The 27,550-nt window shown below is 45.7% G+C and overlaps 1 protein-coding gene across 8 annotated transcripts in view; it reads right to left on the bottom strand.

Annotated features, from left to right (window-relative positions):
- Window positions 1-4,119: 4,119 nt before the first annotated feature.
- ST3GAL5 (ST3 beta-galactoside alpha-2,3-sialyltransferase 5) overlaps window positions 4,120-27,550 on the bottom strand; it is a 50,002-nt gene continuing 26,571 nt past the window's right edge. For 2 of the 8 annotated variants that reach the window (XM_032352674.1, XM_032352677.1), the window contains exons 3-8: window positions 26,371-26,482; window positions 16,388-16,731; window positions 15,414-15,476; window positions 11,892-12,078; window positions 10,219-10,377; window positions 4,120-5,358 (exon numbers count right to left, since the gene is read on the bottom strand). In XM_032352674.1, the coding sequence (XP_032208565.1) occupies window positions 5,110-5,358; window positions 10,219-10,377; window positions 11,892-12,078; window positions 15,414-15,476; window positions 16,388-16,731; window positions 26,371-26,482 (1,114 nt within the window). In that variant the 3' untranslated portion in view covers window positions 4,120-5,109. Of the gene's footprint in view, window positions 5,359-10,218; window positions 10,378-11,891; window positions 12,079-15,413; window positions 15,477-16,184; window positions 16,358-16,387; window positions 16,732-26,370; window positions 26,483-27,550 lie in introns of those variants that run through there. The other 6 variants (XM_032352678.1, XM_032352676.1, XM_032352680.1 and 3 more) reach the window with 6 other exon arrangements.

Here is a 27,550-nt window from a genome sequence, read left to right on the forward strand (position 1 = left end):
TAGTTTACTAGAGCACCTCACAGAACTCAAACATTTTACTTACTAGATGACTAGTTTATTATAAAAGGATAGAACTCAGGAAGACCCAGATGGAAGAGATGCATTGGGCAGGGTATGGAGGGACAGGGCTGGGAGTTTCCATGTCCTCTCTAGGTGAACCACTCTCCCCAGGCTCCATATGTTTGTCAGCTCAGAAGCTCTCTGAACCCCATCCTTTTAGGGGTTTGCAGAGGCTTCATTACATAGGCATGGTTGATTAAGTCGTTGGCCATTGGCGAATGATTGTAATTTTCAGCCCCTCTCTATTCCCCAGAGGTCTGGGGTGGGTGGGAGGGTGGGTGGCACGGAAACACACTTGGTTGCTTCCTATGGTGACCCCATCCTCAGGTGCTTTCCAAAAGGCATCTCATTAACATAACACAAAACATCTTAATCATTCTCAAGACTTGGGAAATTCCAAGGGTTTAGGGAGTGGTATGTCAGAAACGGAGATGAAGACCTCCATAAACTTCTTATGATCAGTCATAACAATACAGCAGGTCTTTGAAAAGACAGGGCACACACCTATTTTGGAAGTCTCAGTAATAAGTTGGTTTTCCGCAATGTATGGATATGTATATAGCCAGTAAGCAGGCCTATTTAGCTTCTGGCATATTCTTTTAAGATTCATTTAAGTCACTAAGACAATTACAAATAGAAAAAGTGATGTGTTCATTTACTGCTTTAGTTACCTGTGTTCTAGAATAGGCAAGGCCTTGTTATAGGTGCTATGGATGGAATAAAGTACAAATTTTGTCTCTAGAGAGTTCATCCCTTAATTACAGAGGTCCTCTCGAATTTTCATTGCTTTAGAGCTGATAGTCAATTTCTTCCCAACCCAAATGAACCATGCTGATAGGATATCTTGATACGTTAACCAGCCCATTCAAAATGACTTTTGCATCTGACTCTTGTCCCTAATCGCCTTCAACTAGCCCTCACTGCCATGCTGTCTTCTGTCACCTGTCACATTCACGTCACTGCCTGGTAGTGTAGCATGGTCTTTCCTGTCAAGGACCTAATCAACATTTTAAATGAACTCATTGTTTTAAATATCAATTTTTCTTGGAACCAATTTTCTTCAAGAAGTTAAAAAAACTTAAGTCAGGTAACAGGAGAGTGAAAATACATTGCTTTTAGGAATTACCACATCTCTGGTTTATCATCCGTTACAAGCACTGCTTCTGTGTGTGGGGTATCTAGTGAAAATTCAATTTCTTTTATGTTTGCATTTTCTGACAATTCACTTCACTCCTTTTCTAGGCACACAAAGGCCAACTCAAAACCCGACGGCCCACTTCTTTCCAGAGGAAATTTGTAAACTTGTCTCCCTTCCTGCATGTTTCACTGACACAGCTCACTGGAGAGATCTGCTTTTATAAAAAGTTAGAGCCAAATCTCATAGCCTTTACTTTTTGTTCTACTGTAGCCCTCTAAAGATGGGTACTTTTCTTCTCTGTTCAGTGGATTGAAATTTAATATTGGGAATTGGTCAAATCTAATCATTTCTATAATGAAAGCTGAACTACCAAGACTGTAATTTCCTTTGTGGAGGGATGTTAATTTCTAGTCCGTGACATGCTAGTGTACATGTAATGAATAGTTCTCCTGCCTAATTTACTTCAGTCTTATATTGAGTGCTGGTTGTAATTAAAGGGAGATAAATACCATGTTTTGAGCACGCAAATCCACATGGCCTACGATGACCTTGGGAAGTGGGGAAGGACCGAGAAAGATGTGTATTCTGGTGCTCTGTGTCCTGGGACCATCTTCCCTTTGTCCTTTGTGTTAACAGTCTTCGAGGCAAGTGTGTGGTCATCTGGGCATGCCCTCACGGAGGGTCAGTGCCTGGGAAGAAGGCATTGGTCCCATGGCAGCAAACACAGGCTCCTTTGTTTGAGAGAAGCATTTTGTTACCGCGTGTGAATGGAAGGGAGGCGGGGTGTCACACGGTTCCTGCTGGTTCTGCAAGCTTACTAAAAGCTCACTGCATTCCAGGGGCAACTGTGCTAACTCACAGGAACTAGTCCTTTTCTTCCTTCTCAATGGACTTTATTGAAGGGTCCCAGAGAAAAGATGAAAAGGTAGACCACACTGTGCTGTAAACCTGCCAAGGAGGAGAATAAGTCGCCATTTCTTAATCTTCCTATGATGCTGGTCTAAAAGGGTCTCCTGAGACAGTAACAAGGCCAAGTCAACAATCTCATTGATAATCAAGTCCCAGAGCACTGGGGTTGGAATACAGCCACAACGAAGTGGTCCTTGGTTTTAGAAATCTTCGATATCCTGAGGAGACTGGGGCATGACGACTTTTTTTCTTTTACAACTGAGCCTCTGTGTCAGTCATGCAAACTACACTGAGCTCATCCCTGTTTAACATGAGATGAGTCAAAAAGCTGGTCTGACAACTTATTTTAACTAATGGGCCCAACAAATGATGACACCCCCCAAATCTGTGAAAACAGACATCGCCAATGCCTTACGGATATATTCTTGGGAAATGAAAACCCCTGTGCCACACAAAGGAGCCATGAAAGGAAGGGGAATACCTAGAATGCATGAGGTTGTCTAGAAAATCCAATTCAGCTTTGCCTAAAAACGTGACCCATGTCATAGGGAGATACTCATCCAGTCCACAGGCATTTTCCTAAGGCCAGCCTAGATTTCTGGAGACAATCTCTTCTCTGTAGGAGAGAAAAAGAAAAAAAAAAAAAAACCCAAACCATACAACCCACTGAAATTTTCTGTGGCCCAAAGTTCTGGTAAGATGTATGTTAAAATACAGAACATGTGGACGCTACTCTCAGTTGCCTCAAAATCAAGGACCACAGCCACATGAGAGGGATGTGCGTGCACCTACAAAGTCAGAGGGCGACATGAAGCCTGTTATTGGCGCTCTACCTGTGACATCCAGAAGCACCTAGAGGTGGGTTCCCCTAAGGGTGAGTGTGTTGGGGTTGGGGTAAAGGAGGAGGAACTGCAAAGCCCAGGAGGCACTTCTAACACACAGCTGCCAAAGTGCTCCAAGTTCTTGAAGATGGTCTCTGGTCAACTCCAACCCGCGGGTGGACACCACGAAAGTTCTCTGAGAAAAGTATGCTTTTTTATGCACTTTGGGCACTTCGTCCCTGCTAGGAATTCAAAGGCGAGAGGCCTGGCAAAAGCCATGTAAGGATGCAACAAGGGAGGTACAGAGGAGGCGTGGGCAGAGGCCCAGGCCTGACATGGGCTGGAAGCTGCCAGGTGCTGGGCCTGGAGCCACACACTTCCCGGCGGCCCAGCATGGCAGTGGCACCTGAGTCCATGTGAGCCCACGGGGAAGTTGTCTAAGGAAGTTCAAACCCTGGCTTCAAACTGTTAAAAAAAAAATAAATAAATCAGTTTTCAAGTAGCCCCTGAAGGATGAGGGGCTGGAGCTGAGGGCTGGGGCAGGGAAGGGCTGGCCTTCCCTGAGTCACAGCCAGCCACAGACGATCTTCCTGAGTCTCAAGTTTCAATGCTGTCACTTAGCTGGCGAACATTTCCAAGTATTTTCTTTGAAACAGTATTTTGTAAAAGAGAAAGCAAAATCCATAGAAAATGTGAAGTCACCAATCCAGAGAAATACTATTTGGTGATGCCGGCGACTCTGAACGTGACCCCAGGGCCCCAGAGATCCAAGGGCTCCTGTGCGCGCACTGTGACGGGCTCCCACCCTGCGTGTGCTGGGGCGGGGCGGGGGTGGGGGGCAGATGCCAAGACAGCAGAGCTGCAGGGGACCAGGACCGCAGAAGTGGTGAACGCAGGTGAGGACTGGACAGGGCAGGGAGGGAGCAAAGTAGCTGCTGACCCTCAGATGACCAAGACAGAAACCCGAACAAGCCTGTGTTCTGGAAGGAAGCCACTGGCACTTGACATCTCTCCAAGAGTCCCTCACCAGCTGTCTGGGGTGTGGCCCCCTGGCGGGATGAGGCACCATCCACTGTCGCTCCCTGCCAGCATCCCCCACTGATGTCTCCACCTAGCAGCATTCAAGGACATTTTGGGGAGATTACAGACTTTTCTTTTTTTTTAAGTGCTCAAATTAAGTAGACTATGAGAGCTCCTCAAAAGCTTTTATTCTATTTTTTTTTTTTTACCTGCACACTACCTGGTACACACCGCCAGGTAGGCATTTAAAAAAAAACTTTTTTTTTTTTAATAGGCAATTTATAACACTGGGAGGATTTTATTTCAGTGTTTCAGAAAATGTGACTATTCTTGGAAAGGGTTTATCCTTCTACAACTCTGGAGGACAGAGATTGTGTGCTAAATTTTATAAGCCACCGACTAATTTAAGTGCTTTGGAAGGGCAGTAAAAAAAAACCAAAAAACAAAAAAACCTCTCGGGAAATTCAAGAGCTGTCATCATTTCAGGGGAGAGAGTTGCTTCTGCAGCCCAGGGTGGCTTTGTATATTCTGAAGATACAGAAAATATCTTCTGTGTCCCTCTCTGGCCAGGGACAGATCCTTGGTGGACGGCAACAAGTCTTCTGGCAGAAGGCTGACCGACAGAGAGGGGCCGGGAACTTCTCCGAACTGCCCAGGCCTCACGCAGCAGCACGGCTGACCTAGTACCCATGGTTTAGTTACTGAGCACGTCATCCCGGAAGCGCCTCAGACATGTGTCCCGCCAAAAAGTGACAGGGAACCAGAATCTGGCATTCAGGGCTCTCAAGGAAGGAGTGACCTCCATTCTCCTTCTACTCAGTTACCAGGTATTCTATGTGCAGTAGACACAGACAGAGTTTTTACAAATTAAATAACGTTCTTAAAACACAATAAAACATCGTTACATACAAGTCTCTTTGAAAAGTCTTTCCAAGTCAGTTCTCAAAATTATCTTACAAAATGTTGTGCAAAAACACTGACCTCAAATAAATAGTGGGGACAGAGTGGGAAGAGTGAAACTTATCATTTTTTTTTTTTTAAATTAAAAGTTAAAAACACCGGCTGCACTTCAAAGGATTTGCAGGATGCAGTCATGGAGAAGGCTCTGAAAAACCAGCCCTCAGAGTCGGAGCTGCATTGTCGGATGAGGTTTGTTTGTGCTCAGAATTCACAATGGATGCCTCCGCTGAGGTCCTCCACCACACCCTCTTTGACCAGCCTCACGAGGAATCTGGTCTCTGTTGTCACATTATGCATAGTTTGAAAGTTCATGGCAGCCATGCAGAGATTGTCGAAGTAGTGCAAAGGTGTTTTGGGTTGATTGAGGTCATATCCAAAGCCTGCCAAGCTGACTTCGTCACACAGGTGCGTGGCTAGGATGACAGCAATGACACCAATGGTGGGCACATTCTGAAAAAGGGGAAAAGACAAGGCTTAGAGCCATTCACTGCTTTCTAAGTGGCACGCATGTTCTGTCGGTCACAGACGCAGCCGGGGGCTGCCATTTTATACAGCGCACAGTTTCATTGATCCCAGAATCCTGAAGTCTGAATCTAGACTCTGAAACGTGGTCTGTGATGTGAAAACCTTAGAACACACCACCAAGAGGTGACTTGGCAGGTCCTCTTGCACCAAATAAAAATGTGTTCTTTGTAAGACTTCTACCTCCTGGTCTAATACGTGATGACCAGAACTGCAAAGCAAGTCCGCTTCCTTTCTGACACGACGAGTATCTATAAGTTCTGCTCTGGAACTAGGAAAGTCCACAGGACTGTCTACCATCTTTCTTGGGACTTGTTTCTGGAGGCTGGCCCTTCCTTGCTGGCTCCTGTGGACGGTCTCTGCCTGAGAACAGAGCAGCCTCTGCTTCTGCCAGCGAAGACCGTGCTCGCTTCTCACCTGAAACTACATCCCACCAAAGGCCCTCCTTTACTTTCCTGGCAAATAACGCTTCTAGGCCATTTTCACATAGACAGCTGCTAAGCCAGTTTCTGCCCACCCTCTGTGTGGGCAATTTTTAGGCCCAAATGAAGGGTATCTACATTTGTTCCTTCTAAAGGGTATCCTATTGACTGTAGCTTAATGTGCCAAATGTCTCAATGTTCTGGATCCTGATATCACCACTCCCTTCCTCACATCTGCTATTTTGCCCCTTGCCAATCTGGAATCGTGCTTTCTGGCTCTCTGTCCCAGTCTTGGGCAAAATCAGTACACAGGGCAGAGAGAAGTACAGAAGGCCCTACAGCAGTCGAAGCACTCCCTGAAGGCCACCGGTTACCTACAATGACACCCTCTGTTGCACAGTTTTTCAGGTGTAAATGTACCCACTTTATTCATCCTACTTGAGTCTGTGGCTTCCAGAAACAACTCTCTTTTTCCGTCAACTGGAACAGTGAACCCTTCAGAGTTGATAGTTTAAATGGGTTAAGGAAGCTCTACAGAACTCATCATTTGTTCAAAGCCACTTTCTGCTCCTTGATGTGAAGCATCTGCGTCACTCTTTAAAAGAAACTCAACAGTTGCTGAAGACAAGAGAAATTAACCCAAAGGAAGATGTCTTCCTGTTTAGCCACAGGACCCTAAAACAGTGTCCTCTCCTACCTGTGGCCGGCTCTGTACCTAGCCCAATCGGGAAAACTCAATCAGTGTTTATAAAAGGAGTATGTGAAACCAGCTGCACAGAGAAAGGGGCCCTGTATGGAGAGCAGCTCAGAAGCCATGAAGAACCGCTCAGAGCATGCTCTTTCCAGAACGGACCCCCTAGGATCACACCCCCTCATCCACCAGACCTCCCTCCCTGCTGGAAAGTCGTGTGCATCAGTGCAAGCCCAGTCTGCTGTTTATTTCCAAGCTTTTCTCTATGCATCTCTATACACACATTTTTACTTTTAAACAAAAATGGGACAGTATACATGCTCGGTAACTTGATTTTCTTATTTATTACAGTATGGAGGTGTTTTCTTATCCGTTAGTTTTCCTGCATCCTTAACACTCACACAATACTGCATCAGTTATACATAATACGTTTAAATCACCCCCCTAATGAGAAATGTTCAGGCCATTTTCAGTCCTTTGCGGTTAACATTATGGTGAACGTACTACAATACCCACCTTTGTAGATTTTGCTTTTATCTCTTTTTTAAAGATTTTATTTTTAAGTAATCTGTACATCTAATGTGGGGTTCAAACTCACAACTCCAAGATCAAGAGTCACACGCTCACCGCCTGAGTGAGCCAGGTGTCCCTTTTATTTTCTTATGATAAAATTTTTAGAGTAAAATTGTTGGGTCCAAACTGTTCACATTCACATTTAAAGCTGATAAGTACTGCCAAACTACCCTCCAATTTATAATTCTACCTGTATTTCTGCCAAGCAAGGACATTACCTAGCCCTTAAATCTTTGCTAAGAAAATAGGGAAAAATGTCACTGTGGCTCTAATTTACTTTTATTTAATTCCTGCCAAAGTTGAACATTTTATCATGTTATTTCTTGGCTGTATTAATTTCTCCTTTTGTGAAATGTCTGTTTGTATCTTTTCCCCACTTTTTTTCCATTGGCCCATCTTTTCTTTTTGATTTAATAAGATCTTATGCTTTGGGAGTATTTATCATATATATGCTAAAACTTGCCCTGCTTATTTTGTGTTGTTTCTGATATCTTTTGCTGTTCAGTAACTTCATATTTCATGTAATTAAGTCTCCTAATTTTTTAAAGGTTACTTTAAAAATAAAACTACCTACAGGGCGCCTGGGTGGCTCAGTTGATTGTGTCTGCCTTCAGCTCAGGTCACGATCCCAGGGTCCCAGGATTGAGCCCGGCATCAGGCTTCTTGCTCTGCAGGAAGCCTATTTCTCCTCCTCCCTTTGCCCCTCCCCCCTGCTCGTTCCCTCTCTCTCTCAAATGAATAAATAAAATCTTTAAAAAAAAATTAATTTCATTTCTTAAAAATAAAAATCTACCTATAAACCACAAATGAGCATTTATGTTTAAAAAATACTGTGAAATTTAATAAAGACACAGAGTAGTTGAGAAGATACAGAAATCTAAGGACAGTGAAAACTCTCTGTAACTTCAGAATCTTGCCAAAGTCCTCTTTTCTTAAAAACTGTTTTGTTATAATTGATGTTAACAGTTACATTAAAAGTTTTAAGTTCGTGTCCTTGGGGAATCCTATGTGCTCCCATGTGGGGAAACGCAGCAAAGCCACTTTTTTTTTTTTTTTTTAAGATTTTATTTATTTATTTGACAGAGAGAGAGAGATCACAAGTAGGCAGAGATGCAGGCAGAGAGGATGGGGGGAAGCAGGCTCTCCGCTAAGCAAAGAGCCTGATGTGGGGCTCCATCCCAGGACCCTGAGACCATGACCTGGGCTGAAGGCAGAGGCTTAACCCACTGAGCAGTCCAGGCACCCCATAAAGCAATGTATTATATGATGAATCCAATCACAGACCCCACCAGCTGCTGGTGAGAGGCAGAGGTGCTCTCCTCTGAGACAGAAACAGCACAGCCTCCTGACCAGAAACACTGGTCCTGGACATGCTCCTGCAGTGGGCAGAACCTACATGGCCCTCTCGGCCTCCCCACAGACAGAGCAGCAGGAGAGCCCCCGAGAGGGCAGAGTACCTGAGAAAAATGGTGGCCTGCTAAGGGAAGAGCTTCAGCTGTGCTCCCAGTGAGCTGGGCAGTCAAGCCTCAGGCTGTAGCCAGAGCTGGAGTTAGCTGTTACCGGAGCAGCACAAAGAACTAGTTTTTGTTTTAAGAAGCCTATTTAGGGATTTGTTTTTCCTAGTAAGCACAGAATGCTTCAAGATTTACAGAGGTGTTTTAAAGAACATTTTAAATTAGAACTGGATTCATGGTTGGGGGAGCACCTGGGTGGCTCAGTCGGTTAAGCGTCTGCCTTTGGCTCAGCTCATGATCTCAGGGTCCTGGGATCGAGTCCCACACTGGGCTCCCTGCTTGGCAGGAAGCCTGATTCTCCCTCTCCCTCTGCTCCTCCTCTTCTTTCATGCTCTCTCTCTCTCAAATAAATAAAATCATTAAAAAAAGAGAGAGAGAATTTGATTTATTGGGAAAACAGAAGAACCTGCCAATCTGTCTACTGGTTAGACCACATCTAAGAGTCTAATTCAGTGTCTGCAAATAGTGACCCTGACCAGCCCCAGGTATCTGCTACATAATATCTCAGGCCCCCAGTGTAAGAAGTGCCTCACCCCCACTTCTAAATTCCTTTATATACAGAGATTTTGCTTAAAAGTTTAAGAAGCGGGTGGCCTGGGTAGCTCAGTCAGTTTAGTACCCAACTCTTGATCTCAGCTCTGGTCTTGATCTCAGGGTCACGAGTTTAAACTCTGCATTTAAAAAAGGGGGGGCACCTGGGGGACTCAGTGGGTTAAGGCCTCTGTCTTCAGCTCGGGTCTTGACCCCAGGGTCCTGGGATCAAACCCCGCATCAGGGTCTCTGCTCAGTGGGGGTCCTGCTTCCCCCTCTCTCTTTCTGCCTACCTCTCTGCCTACTTGTGATCTCTGTCAAATAAATAAATAAAATCTTAAAAAAAAAAAGTTTAAAGATGATCTCCACTGCTTTTAAAAAGGTTATTTTTAAAGACACAGGCTTAGCTATTCAACTCACAAGAAACCAATAATAAAGGCATTGCCATCCTTCCGGGATCAGCACCGGCTTTGCGGGAAGAGAATTTCTATGGCAGTGAAAGAACTACAGAGGGCACAGAGGTTCTCAAATTAGGCTGCAAAATAAGACCACCCAGGGGACTTTGAAAATCCCAAAGTACAGACCATAGGAGAGAACAGTTAAATAGAAAGTTTGGGATGGGACCCAAGCTTCAACGGAAAACACTGCTCTAGGGGGCAAACTTTACTTACCATCACCTCTACAGTGATGGTAAATGTCAAGTCTGACTTGAGCAGCCCAGAGCTAAAAATGTAAAGAACTTTCCAGACCACCAAAGTGCCTTTCACTCTGGAGTCCCAGGATCAGAACACCTTAAATAGTATCTCAGTGACCAAGATGTTAACATGTGGACTATGCGAAGGAGATGAGTCACCAAGGGAGAAACCAACTAAACACTAAGGGGGCCTTGAAATCAAGATGCAGAACAGCCAACACGCACCGAAGCCTGTGATCACTGACTACGTTTCTACACTGGGAGATGCTTCTGGGGATATAATTGAGCCTATGTGAAATTTGTACGGAGGTCTCCCTTTCAACATGGAGACGAACAGTTAACTTTCCATTGCAACAGAAGTACCTTATCTCGGCCCCAGAACCTTGACTGGGGCTCCGAGTACTGAAGGATGTCAAAGGCCGTCTCTTTGATAATAACTGGATTCAAAATCCTGAAGTGTTTCGGCTGTAGTGGGATTTTTTCCGCCACCTGCTTCCAAAAGAAGAGCCGCACCCAAAATGGCTAAGGGAAGAAAGCAAGCAATCATTAGGGGGACTGAATAAAGCTCTCCGGCCATCAGAAGGTGAGCATGCACCCCTGCTAAGCAGCCCAGGAGATGTGGGTGGGACCCCACGTTGGCTGGGGGGTTGCACCCCGCAGCACAGTCCCTGAGATGGACGCATCTGATGCCCCCACTCAGAGGAGCAACCCCAAAGAACCTGGTTTACGAAGGTGGCACTGGACAAGGAGAGGAAGGGCAGAACCAGCTCTGGTTTGTTTGGAGAAGATATTCCCCAGGGAACAACCCCAAAAAGCATCATGTGAACAGGTGAACAGATCTAATTTAAGGGTATTTAAGTGCCATGAGTGTCCCACTTAGATCAGACCCTCCCCCTGCATCCTCCCTCGGCTGCCTTGGTCTAGTTCCTAGTTCTGTGAAGTCTCCTGGTAACTGACTGCAAGTCACCTCCCACGTGCTTCATCTTCCAACTAGACCAACTTCTATCCAATGGAAAATCCAGAAGATCATGACAAGCTATATCAGGCTTTGCAGACAAATTCTCCATCAGATGGTGCTTATATGAAAAGTCTAATATATCCTATGAACTTTACAGAAAGCTAGTTTTTATGTGCGTCAATAAATGCGACCGTTGACCTCTGAAATTTATTTCAGCATAATGGGTGGGGCGATCATAAAATAATATGATCAATTATTATAACAAACAAAAGGGAATATGGCCGACTTCATGCAGGCCATTTCCTCAACAGCTGCCCCTCCAGAATTCGGTGCATTTCCTCCGACAATCTCTTGGGGAACATTCCTAGAGGTTTTACATATATCCTTTTGAAAATCCGCAATAATGGTTTATATTCATCCCAGTAAATGTAATTTCTGGATTAGCCAAAAGACATGTAAATTCAAACCTGGCGAATAAGGTAGGTGAGCAGTAATAACAATTTTGGTCCAAAACCTGATATTCCCATTAAGTGATGATCACAATTTCCATGTGACTTAATCTTAAATTCTGAAAGTAGTTCTCAAGAAAGAGTACTGACGGTTTCTACAAAGGCAGTAGTTATTAAAAGACAACGCAAAAGTATAATTGACCCTTGAATGACATGGGGATTACGGGCACCACCATCTCCTCCCTGAGTAGCTGAAATCCACAGAGAACTTCTGACTCTCCAAAAACTTTACTAGTAGCCTACTGCTAACCAGAGGCCTTAACGATAATATAAACAGTTAACACATATTTGGGGTATGTATTTTTGTATCCTTACAATAAAGTAAGCTAGAAAAAGGAAAACATTATTAAGAAAATCAAAAGGAAGAGAAAATGCCTCTACAGTACTTCACTGTGTTTATCAAAAACCATCTGTGTACTAGTGGACCCATGCAGTTCAAACCCATGCTGTTCAAGGGTCAACTGTATACATTCCACTGTGTTTGTTTAAAAATAGAAGTCTGTAATTATAGTTAGAGACCCCTCCACTTTTGTGAAAGAACACTGGAGAGCTGAATTTCTAGTGCTTACCAGGGTTTCGTTTTTTACCATTGCTTGAAGCCAGTTGAAGTCAACACTCTTAAATAAAACAGCAACAAACAAGTCATTGGAATAATATTCAAGGTCAGACAGTGGCGCGCCCTCTGGATAAGTCATCCTGATAGTAGTTTTATTACCAACATGCTCCGAATATCCTTCAACTGGTGCACTGTTTAACCTATTTGAATAAAAAAGACAAAGATAGACAAAGCAAGCCATCAACTACTTCATCACATCGAGCATGATCCCTTCATTGAGTCCCCCGCATGTCTATAGGGCTGGGAGTGAGCTGTGGGTTGTGGGGTAAGGCCTCCCTCCCGCAGCCTCTAGTCCCCGAGGGACGCCCACACCTCCTCTATGAATGTCAAGCAATTCCAAATAATCTTGCCATTTTAAGCCCCAACATATTATATTTTGGGCATCAGTAATGTTTCCTTGAAAGCTTCCTGCTGTGCTCAGATATTAGGGGTTCTTGCCAGAATTTCAGAAAGGCAATCAGAAAGCAAACTGAGAAACCAGGCGAGGCAGACCCAAACCACAATTGTAGTGACAGGGTTGGTACCAAGGAGGGCATCAGGCCCAGGTGCATCCTTAGAGCAAGGACTTGGGACACTTAACAACTGTCAGATCAACAAAGGCTCTTCCCAGTGTCATAGTTTTGGAGCAGATTCTAAGAATTCTTTTGAAAGCACCACCACCCACCTAGTTAAAGAGTTTAGTAATCTCACAGTCTGTTTGGTTCTTCCCTTGTATTATCACACTTGTGTTATCACATCCGTATTATCACACCTAAATCTCGGCTTTCTTCTCTATTCTACTGCCCCTTCTTCTAGATCTGATACCTACCTACCTCTGGATTATCAAAAGATATCATTACACATGAGACCAAATGAAAGGCATGCCCCTGAGGCAGTTATCCACCCCACCCCACCTTTCTTTCCTTTTAATTTTTATTTTAATATTATTTTTTAAAATTAATTTATTTGACAGAGAGAGACACACAGGGAGAAGGGGAACACAAGCAGGGCGAGTGAGAGAGGGAGAAGCAGGCTTCCCACTGAGCAGGGAGCCTGATGTGGGACTCGATCCCAGGGCTCTGGGATCATGACCTGAGCCGAAGGCAGATGCTCAACAACTGAGCCAAGCAGGCGCCCCTCTTCTTTTTTAAAATAAAGGACATTATATAAGTACATATATAGAACCTGTATTTTTTTTGGTGTTCATTTCCTAATTCTGCATACTGTTCTGTGGTTCTGTAGTTCTAGAATAAAATGTCTTTATTCTTAGGAAATGCATACGGATTTATTTAGGGATAAAGGGGCTTGATACTTGCAACTGACTATCAAAGGTTCAGAAAAGGATAATAGTATAGGTAGAGAGAAAATCATAAAGCACTGTGATAAAGTTACCAGCTGGAAGGTGAATGGGAGGGTCTTTGTACTATTCCTGCAACTTTTCTGTTAAATTTGGAATTGTTTCAAACCTAAAAGTTACTCCCTCACAACATGCAGCTTCTTAACTGATATTCTCCCTCATAATCAGGCTAAGCCACCATTTCTCTGTCCCCGGCACTCAGTGGCCTCCCAGTGGCCACGTATGAAGTCCACACTCCCTAGTCTGGTAACATGTGGGCCACCACTGGTCAGGCTACCCTCCTGGCCCTTGCCCACTCTCTCAGCTCCACTCTCCTTGGAGAGAGCAAAGTCGTGTCTCTCACGTCAGGCAGGGCCCGGAGTCTAGCAATGATGCGGGCAGGTAAAGGTAGAGCAGCTAGGAGAGATCACCAGGACCCGAGTCAGCTGACCCCCCAGGACTGCTAAGGAGCAGAACCACAGGCGGTCTGCAGGGCCCCAAGACGAATTTAACCCCTTTAAAGGGGGAGGACTTTGGCAGCAAACTATCAGACACCTCAGGCCTGGCCCCGCTCTATCTGACCACTTAAAAAAGGTACCTGCCACTGAAGGCTCCGCCTGACTGATGTCTGAGCAGAACCAAGAGCCTTCCCTGCTGGAACATCGGAAGAAGGAAGTGGCCAGAGCTGAGCTGGACGTGACCGAGGCCTTATCTCAGACCGACTTCACCCACAGACCAACTTCACATTTGGTTCCTTCACTCCCTGTGCCCTTCTGTTTACCTTGTTTTTTGTGTGGCTTGTCTGTATGCTCCGTCAGAAGCCAAGTTTAATCACATGGTGAACAGTCATTTGAGTTTGGAATCCTGAACCTGCTTTCTGACTGTGATTTAACTTTGCTCTATGACTGAATAAAGCCGACACAGTGGAAAGACACACTCATGTGTGCGCCTTCCCGGCGTGCTGGGAACACTCCTCCTGCCAGGGTGAGGCTCCAACTCACCTTCGCCCTGCCTGCCTCCTCCCTGAAGCACCCAATCCCACTGCTTTGCAGGGCCCCCTGCCTCCCCCCGCCACATCCCTCTTCTGGCCCAGAGTGCGCACCGCTGGCCCCCCCAGGTTGTCTCCTCTCTTCCCGTATGAGTCACACATGGTGGGGGAGCACAGGGCCCTGTCTGCCGGCACACACACCTTTCAGCTGCGCGCACGGGGCCCGGGATTAGGTGCTGAAAGCCTCTGACCGTGCGTCTGGACGGCTGGCATCTGGCCTGGACCCTGGGCCCTCTAGTGCCTCAATGTCCTCACCGGTGACACTAACAGTGATAGCTTCACGGAGGAATGAGAAGCTCTAAAGCACGTGACACAGTGTCTGGCCCACGGAAAGCAACCAGTGCAAGGCAGTGGTTACCGCCTTCTTTACCCCAACCTTTACAGTCCTCAAAGCCCAACCCCACTCCTACTCCCTCACCTCATGCCATGCCTGCTTTCTGACCACTGGGGCCTACCGCAACCCTTTTGCCTTTAAACCAAGGTCTTACCCATTTCCTCCATCTCTTGGCTCTTAACACAGTCTGGTTCTTTCTACAAACACCCTACGGCCCCTGCCCCCTCTTCTTGTGCCCCCTACCTTCGTACACATTCTCCAAAAATAGGTGCTACCATTTATTGAGCAATTAGCCCATGCCCAGTATTAAATGCTTTACACTAAGTTCTAAGTGCTTTACGTCTGTGAACTCATGTTGTCTTCATGGTGAGGCTAGAAAATGTGTACTGTTACTGCCTCCAGATGAGGAAACAGAGGCCCAAGACAGGTAGGAAACTTGGAAATCACAGCTACTGGGGACAAAGGCATTACGTGAACACACCACGTCTGAAATGGATCTTGTCATCCTCCTCACTAACCAGAGATTTTCCCCAACTACTTCCATTCCTGACAGCAGTTCCACTAATGCCTAAGAAACCCCAGACTAGAAATCCGTCTGTCCTCTGATGTTAACCAGCAAGCTGCCAGAAAGTCCCATAATTTACTTTTTTAGTATACCCCTTGGAAATGCATTAGTGTCCATTTCCACTTTCTCTGCCTCACAACAGGCCCACACACTGAATGTGTTAACCACAACCTCGAAACCCCCAGCCCTAGCCTTTCCTGCCTTCAAACTCACACATTCGGGCTCAGCAAATCTGATGAAGACCCAGTGGGCACTGTACTCCTGGTTCGGCGCATCCTTCAGATAGAATTTATTACGACATCTCAAGAACCTTAAAAACATCCAAGCATCTTTAAGCTAACAATTCTAAAAATTCTTAGAATTATTTCCAAGGAAAAAATCAGAGATAAAGACATAAGTTTGAGCTATGTAAGGCATTTTCACAATAACAAAGAAACTGAAAAATTCAAAATATTCCACAATAGGAGAACTGCCAAATTGCTTACAATAGTCTCATTTAAAGTAATATTAAACACCTGGAAGAGTTAATTTTCCAAGAACTATTTAATGGCCTCAGAAACTGTTCATTATTATATTAAAAAAGCAAACCATTTGATAAGAATATAAATGTACTCATTAGTCTGTCTATAGAACGAAAGTGGAAAAACCCCAGCAAATTCATAATGGTTGGTTATCTGGGCTCCGAGGGGTTATTTTCTTCCTTATCTTTTTCTAGATTTTTTTAATCTTCAAGAATGAACATATTTTCCTTTTATAAGGAAAACAATTTTTAGCCAGCGAAACCAGAAAGAATCTAGGATGAGTGGAGTTCAGACCGTGTGCTTCCTAGGTCCCCACCAGCCCTGCCTTGCAGGGCGCACCCATACGCAGCCCTGCTCCCCAAAGCCAGGCATCCTACCAACTCATCCCCCACACTGTGCGCCCCCTCTTGGTCCTACCTAGCTCAGGCTTCCTCCTGAATCTACCCAGCCTTCCAAACCTCACCTCCTCTGCAAAGGTTCTGCCAAATTAGGGTCAGTGTGGCACAGTGTGGGGCATCCAATCAGTTCATGTTTCGGGGGCATCCATCATTTCTCAGGCAGTAAGCCCCCTGCGGGCAGGGACTGGTGATCCCTGCATCCCTCCCTGTCGCTGGTGCGATGCGAACCAACAGCAGTGAGGTGGACCCGGGAGGTGAGCGCGTGTACCTTATCACGACATCGAACTGGTTCAGGGCATGGCCCAGCGCTAGTCCGTGGAGGATTCCGCCACTTCCAATAACCACACAACGCCTACAGCTCTTGGCTCGCAAGTGTTCAGGCAGGTCATGCTCAGGCAGTATCTCCAAGAGGGTCTGGACTTGACTGGAGAACTTCCGGAAACCAAAAGGCGGGTCATACTTGTACTCGGCTTCGTTCACCTTGGGGGCCTCCTTCACGAAAGGCGGTAAGTCCGGGCTGTACCTGTGCTCAAACAACCGGGCCATGGACTTCTTCGCGAACTTGGGTCGGCACTCCTTTCGCAAGACTTGCTGAGCGTACTTCTGAGCTCTCTGGAATGAAATCGCATCAGTCTGAGTTGGGAAAACCTCTCAGGCATTGGAAATATCCTCTTACACACTGTGTCCTGTGATGTCTGACAGAGCTCCCTGTTGATTCCTGTCTTTCAGCACAAAATGTCTGCTTTTTAGAGCTAACTGATGCTCAGAGACGTAAAGAAATAACCTGGGAGAGTCACAGGACGGGGAGCTAAACTCAACAAGAATCCTTACTTCGTTATATAAGGAAAGCATGTCCTCGTACCCCCACCTCCTACCGCTAGCCCAAGCTAGTTCCCCAAATTAATTTGGGGTGAGATAACATACTTTGAAGCATCTCATGTTTTATAAAACCCGTCACATGCTACCACAGCGATGAACCTTGAGAACGTTATACTAAGTGAAATAAGCCAGTCACAAAAGGACTGATTCCACTTACGTAAGGTCTCTAAAGTACCAGAATTTGTAGAAACAGAAAGTAGAATGATGGTTATCAGGGACAGGGGGCGGGGGTAGGAGCAAATGGGGAAATACTGTTTGATGGGTCCACAGTTTCGATTCTGCAAGCTGCTAGAAATCCATTCCATGGCAATATGAACACACTTAACAGGGCCGAACTGGATGTTAAAAAATGGTTGAGATGGTAAGTTTTATTATTTTTTTTAACCACAATTTGATAAAATTTTATATTTCAGGCTCTTATCTAGCAGAAAGAGAAACAGGATGATTTATCAGTTGGGCAATGAGCTTCATAGAGTCTGGAATGCAAGTTATTCTAAATGTAATCAGGGCACAATGTCATGTCAACATAGAAGTGGTCTCGATTTTGTACATGAATTTCCCTGCACGTTAATGCTTTGCCTCCATAAGGAATGACCGCTGAAGGCCAAGTACAGTTGCCCAGCTGAACGAAGCCCCCTGTGACAGGACATGGTCCAAAGGCCCACTCACCCCAGGGCTTCCTCCTGCCTCAGTCTAGCCAGATGCTGCCTCGCAACCGCTTGGCGGGAAGTTCTCCCCCTCATTACTGTGCCTTTTGTCCTTTTCTCCACATTCAGTAGCCTTGGCCCTGCCTCCCCCTCCTCCCGCCAGGCTACTATCACACACTTACACACCCACACCCACACCCACACAACATGCACATGCCCACGCATGCGTGCATGGGTGTATGAAGTCCCAGAGTTCCTGGGGTATTTATTTTTAGGATTGAATGTGTTTTCTAAACTCTGTCTATACTATTATGAGAATGATTATTGTTGCATATTGTTTTAAATATATGCCCCAACTATGTTTTTTCTCAAAGTTTTATTAGTTCTATTGTCTGGTTCCTATATAATAAATATTTTTGGAGGAAAACATCTATCTTATTATAGCAGAAGGCCCCCTGCTCCTCCCTTTTTGAGTTACAGCTTCAAAGAGTTATCAGTACCTGGGAAGAGCACACAGTCTGCATCTTGAGGATGTGGTCCCGTTTCTGGAAAGGGGAAATGATATTCTCTGGGCACAGAAGATGCTGCAGACACTACACATGGTCACGGCCATGGTCTCCCATTACTGACTCTCCCACACCTTACAGTATGGTCGTTAGCCTCTCACTCTGTGGGCTCAAGGTGGCATAACCAGTAAGAGGGCTGCGCTGGTGCTCTAACCTGGTCTGATGACTTCCCAGATGCCTAAAACCATAGTCTCTGTCTACCCAGAGCAGCAAACACCACCGCTAAGAATAAGAGATTAGATACAAATTGGCATCTTCATGAGTATCACCGGGAAAGCTGTGCAAGGACCAGTCGTGACCCCGAGCAGCACTAGCAAGGAAGGCCCAGCCCACGTCACTCCGCAGCCCGCAGAGACTCGCAACCCTGTCAGCGGGGGCAGGGTGAACAGAGGGCCACCCACAGGACCCACGTCGGTCTCGAGACTAGAGGCCTGAAGGTTACAAACAGCAAGTCTTAGAGAACAAGAGGCTGAATCCTTCGCTGTAGAATGACATGTCAAGCATCTGCTGTTGCAGATCTCCGAGGACAGAAATGAGCATCTGAGAAGGACCCGGAGGAACCCAGAGCAGCTTTGTGATCGGCGCACGACTGGAAAGAGCAGTAGGTGACTGCGCCAGGAAACTGGCCTCGGCTCTCCTGGGCTGCCAAATTTCCTCTTTAGAAGTTTCATTTGGAAGGAGAGAAATTTCATTCCATTTCCATTCTGGCAAAGAGCTCCATTTCAGGCTTCAAATTTAATTTTCTAGGCTAGGAGAAGAGCACAAGGCTTGGTAAGCACCCTCCGACCGTGACTCTCTCACAGCAGCTTGCAACACAACAATCCCAGGAGGAATGAATGTTCGAAAGGCCACTGGAACCATCTACAATGACAGCAGTTCTTTTTCTCTTTCTGTTTCATCTCATCTAGAGACGTGTTAGAAGCCCTGAGAAAGCCCTGGGGATCGTTTCTTCTAATGAGAAGCTGGTCCAGCCTCTCTCTTGCCTCCTCCATGCTTCAAGGGGCAGCCTGGGGAGGAGAAGCGTTCCTCGAGGAGCCATGACAAAGAAAGGACTGTGACCTTCCTCTTCCTCCTGCTACAGAAAGCTCCAAAGCTGGGAGCCAAAGCAGGCCAGAGAGGAAGGACGTGGAGAGGTCTAGGTGGCATTCATCCAGGGTGAGGGCCACAGTGGGGGTGCAGAGAACCGGAGGCTCTCACAAAGATACAGGAACTCCTACTCCTCTCAAACCAAGGCATGGAAATGAGGGCTTCGGTTTTTACAAGTCTTCCAGGCTGAGCTCACTGGCTGCCCACAACTAAGACTAAACAAACGGCTGGTAGTTCCAGTTGTCAGTGAGGTGGCCATCTGCCACAGGAGACAATGATGTGAAAATTCACTGAAGGGTGTTTAAAAAAATCAAAGTAATTTTCCTCAGCAAAGTCTCCACTTTTGTTTCTACTGCATACTTTTGAGGACAATACTTCTCAAAAATATAAGTAAATGGCATAATTCTTTGTAAAAGGCAATGTTCTCTTTTCTTTCTTTACATCTGGGACAGGGCACAGCACTGAGATTGAAACAGAGTTTGGGGGCTGGAGCTAACCAAACCCGGTGGGAGTCCAACTCAGCCACAAACCACGTGAATGTAAGCCATGAGTTACCTCATGAAACTTTCAGTTCCTGTCTGGAAAAGGCTGGTCCTTCTCTCCTCCTCACCAGGCCACTCTGTGCCCCCGGTATTACATGTGAAGACTGGAGTACCATCATAGAACAGCAACCATGGGCAAAGCCACTGCCACCCTCAACTCACATTAGTCATCTGGAACCTTCCGCTGGCTACCAGCAGGGCAAAATCTGAATAACCAAGCCACAGAAAGAACACCACAGTTACAACTCAAGCAGTCAGTGGCAGCCAGGGACTGGTTGCTGAGGGTGGGGACAGAGAACAACAGGTGAGCAAACTCACTTGGGTGACAGAATGTTCTAGAATTGGACTGGGGTGAGGGTGATGTAACCGTGTAAATGCACGGATGCTATAAAATTGTATGCTTAAGAGGAATAAATCTTATGCTGTGTATATTTTGTCACAGTAAATGGTTAGGAAAAAACCATCAGAAGACCTGGATGCTAGATACAGTTCTAGATCTATGAACCAGCAGTGTAACCTTGACTAAAGCATCCGGCCCTAGGTCAAGGCTTCAGTTCCCTCATCTCTGATATTCGAGGATGGTCTGGGGCAAGGGGCCAACACTGAGGAGAGGAAAAAAGCGGTCTAGAGGTGCAAGTCCCTGGACTAAAAACTTAGCCCAGGTCACTCTGCTTACCTTAGCTACATGAGTGTAGATCTGCAGAGTCAGAGAGAAGTAAATTTGGCCATAATTAACTACACAGCAGAAAATGCAGTCCCCTGGGTGGTGTGTGGTTTTTAGCTCTCTGAGAAGAGAGAGGGCCTAGTTCAAACTGTTGCAACCATGCAGCCCAAACCTAGATGGACAGCAATGCGCCCTTGTCTCTCCTCAAACAACTTTTTTTTTTTTTTAATTTTATTTATTTATTTGACAGAGAGAGATCACAAGTAGACAGAGAGGCGGGCAGAGAGAGAAAGGGAAGCAGGCTCCCCGCTGAGCAGAGAGCCCCATGAGGGACTTGATCCCAGGACTCCGAGATCAGGACCCGAGCCAAAGGCAGCAGCCCAACCCACTGAGCCACCCAGGCGCCCTCCTCAAACAACTTTTAAATGCAATTTCACATCTGCAATGCGCTTTCAAAGTGTCCAAATCCTGACAGAGACCACTGTCAGTCTTTTTAAAGAAATGGCATGTTAAGGGGCATTTTTTTTTTTTAAGATTTTATTTATTTATTTGAGAGAGAGAGAGAGAGTATGAGAAGGGGGAGGGTCAGAGGGAAAAGCAGACTCCCCGCCAAGCAGGGAGCCCGATGCGGGACTTGATCCCGGGACACCAGGATCATGACGTGAGCTGAAGGCAGTTGCTCAACCAACTGAGCCACCCAGGCACCCTTAAGGGGCATCTTTAAATAGAAAAGACAAAACCCATGACCACCATGGCCACACTTCCGCTGCTGTACTAACACAGGCCGGGGCCAGCACAACCAGATCATGCTCAGAAACAAGGTTCGGGTCCCCGAACACGGCAGGCTGCAGAATATCCTCAACAGAGCCAACGGGGCCTCATGGCTTTGATACCATCTTCTGCTAAGCTATATCCCCAACAATTCAAATTTGTCTACTCACTCTCAGCGGGAAGGACCAAACCCCACCAACAGCCTGGAGACACGGTTTTCTTTGTAGGGAGCTCACCCCACCTCACAGCCATTCAAAACGCCAGGACCACTTCCTCTAATCTGGGGACTCGAGAGATGGTTTTTTATTTTGCTTAGTGAAACATGATCTGATAACAAATTTGGAACTGGCTCAGTGTGGCACTCAAGGCCTTTCCCTCTTTGGTCCTGGTTCATTTTCAGTCTTCTACCCTGCTGTTCCCCCACCCCAATCCTCAGCGATATCCAACTCCAGCTGTATGTCTAATCTGCAAAGCCCTGGGGGGCACATGCTTTCTGCACACACTGCTCCCTTGGCCTGGAATGAAGCAGGACAACCTGTCAGGACCACTGTGAAAAGTGGGACATTCTGACAGTGTCAACAATGTGAAAAACCTATAAAAAAGAGTCTTAAGTAAAAAAAAATAAAAAACACCCCTAATCCCACCATGGTCATAGCAGGCCTTCCCTTTCTACTTTATTAATTTCTGAACTGACCAAGGTTTTCAGAAACACGTTGCACTTTTATAACTACCCCCTGAGTCTTTCATCTTTCTCCATAACTACAGGGAACTTTCTACTTTATTCATTTCTGTATTACTTGAAGTTTTGGTGTTATTTTTGTAACTGGAAAAAATAATGATTTTTTGATTTAGAACTAGGTTGATGTAGCCGTCCCTGGGGGCTGCCTACCGGGTCTCCATTTCTCTGCTCCTTCTTAGGGAACTGTGGTTTTGTGTGGGAAGCTAACACCCTTTCTCCAGGTAGGTGGTGGGGCCTGGGAGGCTGACCTCAGATACTCCCAATACCCATCAGATACTCCCGATGCCCTTGTCAGGGATTGGTCAGGAATCCTCACAGCAGCCAATCAGGGCAGGGCACTGGGGGCCCTGACAGGCTGTTATTGGCCCTGCAGTGAACTTAGGTTTTGAAACTGGTGCCATCAGCCTAAATGGAGGACTCCTAATCATAGTTTAGGGGAAAAGGGGTGGTGAGATTTTTTTTTTCTGTCTACTATCCACTGGTGGATATGAGAAGTTGAACAGAAACTATCTGACCTATTCTTTAAAGGGATATCAAACTTAATGTACGTTACTGGATTGCTTGTTATTTAACTGTGGATTTTCTATTCCACTGGAGTTCAGAGATCAGGCACCACACCATGGTTCAGTAATATTTCCCCTCTCTCTGGAGTTGAATATACCTAAGTACATATTCTTTAACACAAAATGTTAGTACACAATCCCCACCTCCCAGGGCTTGCTTAAAGGACAAGTGAAAAAGACAGTTAAAATTCTACAGTGTAAGTGTTAGGATTAACGTATAAAGTATAAAGGCGTTTCCAGAAGACAGAGAAGGCTGATCGGATTAAGACTTCTTAGATAAGGTAACTTCTGAGCTGAGAGTTCATGTAAAAGATAAGGAGCAGAGAGGCCACGAGATTGAAAGGGCTCCAGGCAGAGAAGTTAGAACAAACACAGTAAAACATCAGGGAAAGTCTTCTCAACAAATGGTGCCAGAAAAACATCATATCCACATTCAAAAGAAAAAGGCTGACTCCAACTTCACACCATATACAAACCCAGAAAAAATTAAAGACCTACGTTTAAGAGCTAAAACTTTATTATAAAACTTGCAGAAGAAAACACAGGCTTAGGAAATGGATTTCTTAGATATGACATCAAAAGCACAGGGAACAAAAGGAAAAATAAACTGGACCTCACCAAAATTAGAAACTTTTGAGCTTAAAAAAAAAAAAGAAAGAACTTTGGTGCTGAAAATGACACCAGCAAGAAAGTGAAAAGACAATTCACAAAATGAGAGAAAATACTCACAAGCCATATTATCTGATTAAGGGACTAGTAGACAGAATTTTTAGAGAACTCTTACAACTCAGTAATATAAAGACAAATAACTCAATGAAGGACTGGCCAAAGAGCTTGAATGGACATTTCTCCTTAGAAGACATACAAATGGCCAATGAGCGAACACAAAAAAGAAGCTCATCATTAGTTACCAGGGAAATACAAATCAAAACCAAGAAGAGGAAGAACCAAGGGACTGTGAGGGGATTTAGTGCCTGGAACAGGCAGGGCTGGGACATGGGGCAGCAAAAGGAGGCTGAAGAGACTGGCAGGAACCAAGGCACAAAGAGCCCTAAGACCAGACTTGGGAGTTGATATTAAAGGTAAAGAGAACAAGTTCAGAGTTTGAAACTGGGAAGCACTATATCAGATTCAATTTTTGGAAATACTACTACCCCCATAGAAGGGCATGCCTGGATGCAGAAAGGCAGGTAAGGACACATGAACCTGGGACGACAGGTGACAGCAGAGGATGTCAAAGGGCACCTGGAGCAGTATTCCTATTCCCGGAATCCCAGAAACTGTCTGCTTTTATAAACACCATCCACGTTTGCGAATCATTTCTACTTTAGATGAGACAACAAAATGCTTATGAAAACTACTATGTCAAATGGAGTCTGGGAAGTTTCAGAGGAGTCTCAGCGTACAGTTGAGGTTCTGTGTCAAAGGCACTGAGTCGGGGACCAGCACTGAGAGCAGGGAAGAGACCAGATGATTCTTTCCAGCCTGGTACTGGTAAAGTTACAGAGAACCACAGACGCTCGGGGTTGCAAGGGATGATCAGAAAAGCCCATGAACCACAAATTGTCTGATGCCTGAATTCTATCTACAGGACCAAACTGTTACCCAGCTTTGCTTCAAGAGCTCCGGAGATGCGCCACAAAGGCGGCCCATTAATCCCATCTTCGGACACCTTGGACCATCACATCCTTGTCCTTTCCGCTTGACTGCCATCTCTGTATCCGCGCGGCTGCCATTAAGGCCACCTGAGCAGAGCTGCCCATCCCGGAGGCCCGCAGCTGCCATGTGCAGGCCCTCTGTCCTTCTGGCTACGCGAACATTCCCATCCCTTCGAAGGTTCCTCGGGGACTTGGTCTCGAGTCTCTTCTCTGGTCATCCTCAGAAGTCATTAGGACTCCTTGGGGAAACTTACGGAGTAATAGGCATAATGATCAGAACACTTGTCGGAGCTCTGCAGGGACGACAATGGGCAGACCATCCCTGGTCTATTAAAGCAGTGTGCAGGGAGCAGCTGTGGGCAGCCACGGAACGGGCCCTAAAGCTGTGAAGTAGATTTCACTACAGCTGCTGCTACAGCACATCTTCTCCATCTCGTACTTGTGAAATGGGGCGTCGGACCCCGGCATGCCAGTGCTCCTGTCTCTCCTCAATTAACCCAGTCTCAAGAGTGATTATCTTTGCAGTCAGTCAGATGGTCCACAGCGTGACTAATTAAACGGACGGGAGAAAGAGGCCACAAAGAGAACGTGGACAAGCACCACCGAGGAGGTGAGGAGAAGAGTTCATGGCTATCAGGACGTCTGTAAGGCCAGCTGGAGAGGGAGGCGGGAGGCCCAAGCTAAGGCAGAGGACACGTCCTGGCCCAGCAGCATGGACGAGCTGATGCTGGTGGGATGGAGAGAGTCGGCCAGCCTCTGGGGACAGCCCAGCAGGGGACGGCAGGCTCTGGGACACTCCACGGCTCCTCAGAGCCACACCACGCATTTATTAGTCACCCTCGTCTTGTTTTCTTGTTTCTCCATGCCTGCCTCACAGAATAGGACAGGCAATTTGCAGGACATAAAGATGGAAGAAAAAACACATGACTAAAAACACAGACTAGAAAAAGAGCTCCGTGCACATTATCTTATTCAACTTTGGGGACTGTCCTGTCCCACACATGTTGTTGTCCACATTTCAACACTGAGAAAACTGGGACTCAAAACAATTAAGTAACTTTGCCCAAGGTCTTGTCTTTGACTAAATGGCATTCAGACTCGAAACTAGGTCAGAAATGCAAGGTCCCACCTCTCTGCATCAGCCTACCTGTAACTTCTGGCTGCTTTCTGTGGACCTCCCCTACCGGGGCAGAGAGCAGCCAGCAGGAGCTCGGACTCTGAGGGGCGCTGCTGAGTCCAAGTCCCAACTCCACCCCTGGCCGGTGAAGATAACCTTAAACAGGCCGCTTACTCTCCCTGCCCTTCCATCGCCTGAGCTGGGAGGTCAGGATAGTTCCCATTATGAGGGTTAAATGCGGTTATATTGCTGAAGCACTTCTAGAACAGGTAGACAGTGCACACTAAACTAGATGAACTGAACTGGTTAACTAAACTGGTTAACTGAACTGGTTTACTAAACTTTAGTAAACTGAAGTTCACTAGATGTGAACTTGGGCAAGCAGCTTAAGCTCCCAGCCTTCATCTGTCAGAGGGTGAGAATACGGGGACATGTCCTCGTCGTGATGACAGTAAAGCGCCCGCACACGTTGGCCTCCTTATTGCCTTCCTACCTGACTTCAGAGCCTCTCTTCTTTCATCCAGGATGGAACCTTATTGCATCATCTAACCACTCGGATAATCCGCGAAGTTAGCATTAACTAGGTCAACTGATTTAGGAAAATAAATATAAATTGAAATGAAAAAGCTTGAAACACAGTGTGAACTCATTAAAATGAAAATTAAAACCCAGGAAAGACGTGATTCTGAGAGAACTTGCCCCTGGTTCTAAGGACGAGTGCGCTGGCAACGTCACAGCAACTAGCCCCACGGCAGGTGCCTAGAGGGCGTCAAAGGCAACTCACCACCCCCCAACGACTTCAGTGCATGAGGGAAGAATGCTGCAGGGGCGGTGGGTAGGTTATTTGTTTTGCTGGGGGGAGAGGGGTTGCCTCTGATTTTGGAGTGCTAAGATGAAGTGTTCCCCTTCCGTTTATAACTTTCCTGAGGACTTATTTATAACCCTTTAGAGATGATATTTCTGGTTAGGTACAAACTTGGAAATACTTTAATTCAAGCCACACCAATGGTATATCTAACCTTTACACGGTCCGGGTCCACATAATGCATTTTTTTCATGTCACATTCTTCAGTAGTATAATTTAACTTGAGAATATAAAGGATCCACACTCCAAACACGAGCAAGGTACACCTGGAAAAAAAAATCAATTAGTATAATGATGCAGTTACAGGACAATCAAGAGAAATCACGTGAAATAAGGGAAAACCTACCCAAGACTGAGCTTGCCTGCTAGGTAACATAGAAAGACAGCCTTTAAGGTGACCTTTGTGGTCAACTTAAGGCACCACTTCTTACTTGCCTGACAAGAAAAATTAGTCACTTATGACTATTTTTGTTGTAATACAGAGAAAATATTTTTATGCGAAAATATGAATCACACTGCAGACCACTGGACTTTACAAAACCAGGTAATAGCTTTTGAGCTATAGAAAATCAGCTTCGATTTTTCGCCACTTTAAAATACTGTCAGTCTTTCCAATACTGTATGATTCCACTTACATGAAGCACAGACTCAAAAACCACAGAGACAAAAAGTAGAATGGGGACTGCCAGGGGGCCAGGGAGAGGGGAAGGGAGGGAGTCAGTGCTTCACAGGTAGAGACTGTTGGTTTTACAAGATGCAAAGAGTTGTGCAGGTGGATGGGCGAGGGCTGCATACCTTGTGAATGTATTTACTATCACTGAACTGTATAGAAATGGTTCAGATGGTAAATACTATGTTATGGCTACTTTATCACAATTTTTAAAAACGGGGGGAAGATAGGGGAAGCCTTAAAAAAATAAGAAAACAAAATAAATAATCTACTCAATTATTGCTCTAAAGATTCTACCCAGAAATGAGGCTAACTGAGGTGAAAAAGAACCACCAGTCACCCTTAAGACCATCTACAAAAACTGCTTTTAAAGATCCAACAAACTTGGGTGCCTGGGTGGCTCAGTGGGTTAAAGCCTCTGCCTTCAGCTTGGGTCATGATCCCAGGGTCCTGGAATCGATCCCCGCATTGGGCTCTCTGCTGGGCGGGGAGCCTGCTTCCTCCTCTCTCTCTGCCTGCCTCTCTGCCTGCTTGTGGTCTCTGTCTGTCAGGTAAATAAATAAAATCTTAAAAAAAAAATCCAACAAACTCATATTTTTATATAGTTTAAAATACACACGTGCACACACATATACACACAGGGTTAGGAGAAAAGAATTGAGTC

Source organism: Mustela erminea, chromosome 7 (genome assembly GCF_009829155.1).
Source record: "Mustela erminea isolate mMusErm1 chromosome 7, mMusErm1.Pri, whole genome shotgun sequence".
Taxonomy (NCBI): Eukaryota; Metazoa; Chordata; class Mammalia; order Carnivora; family Mustelidae; genus Mustela; species Mustela erminea.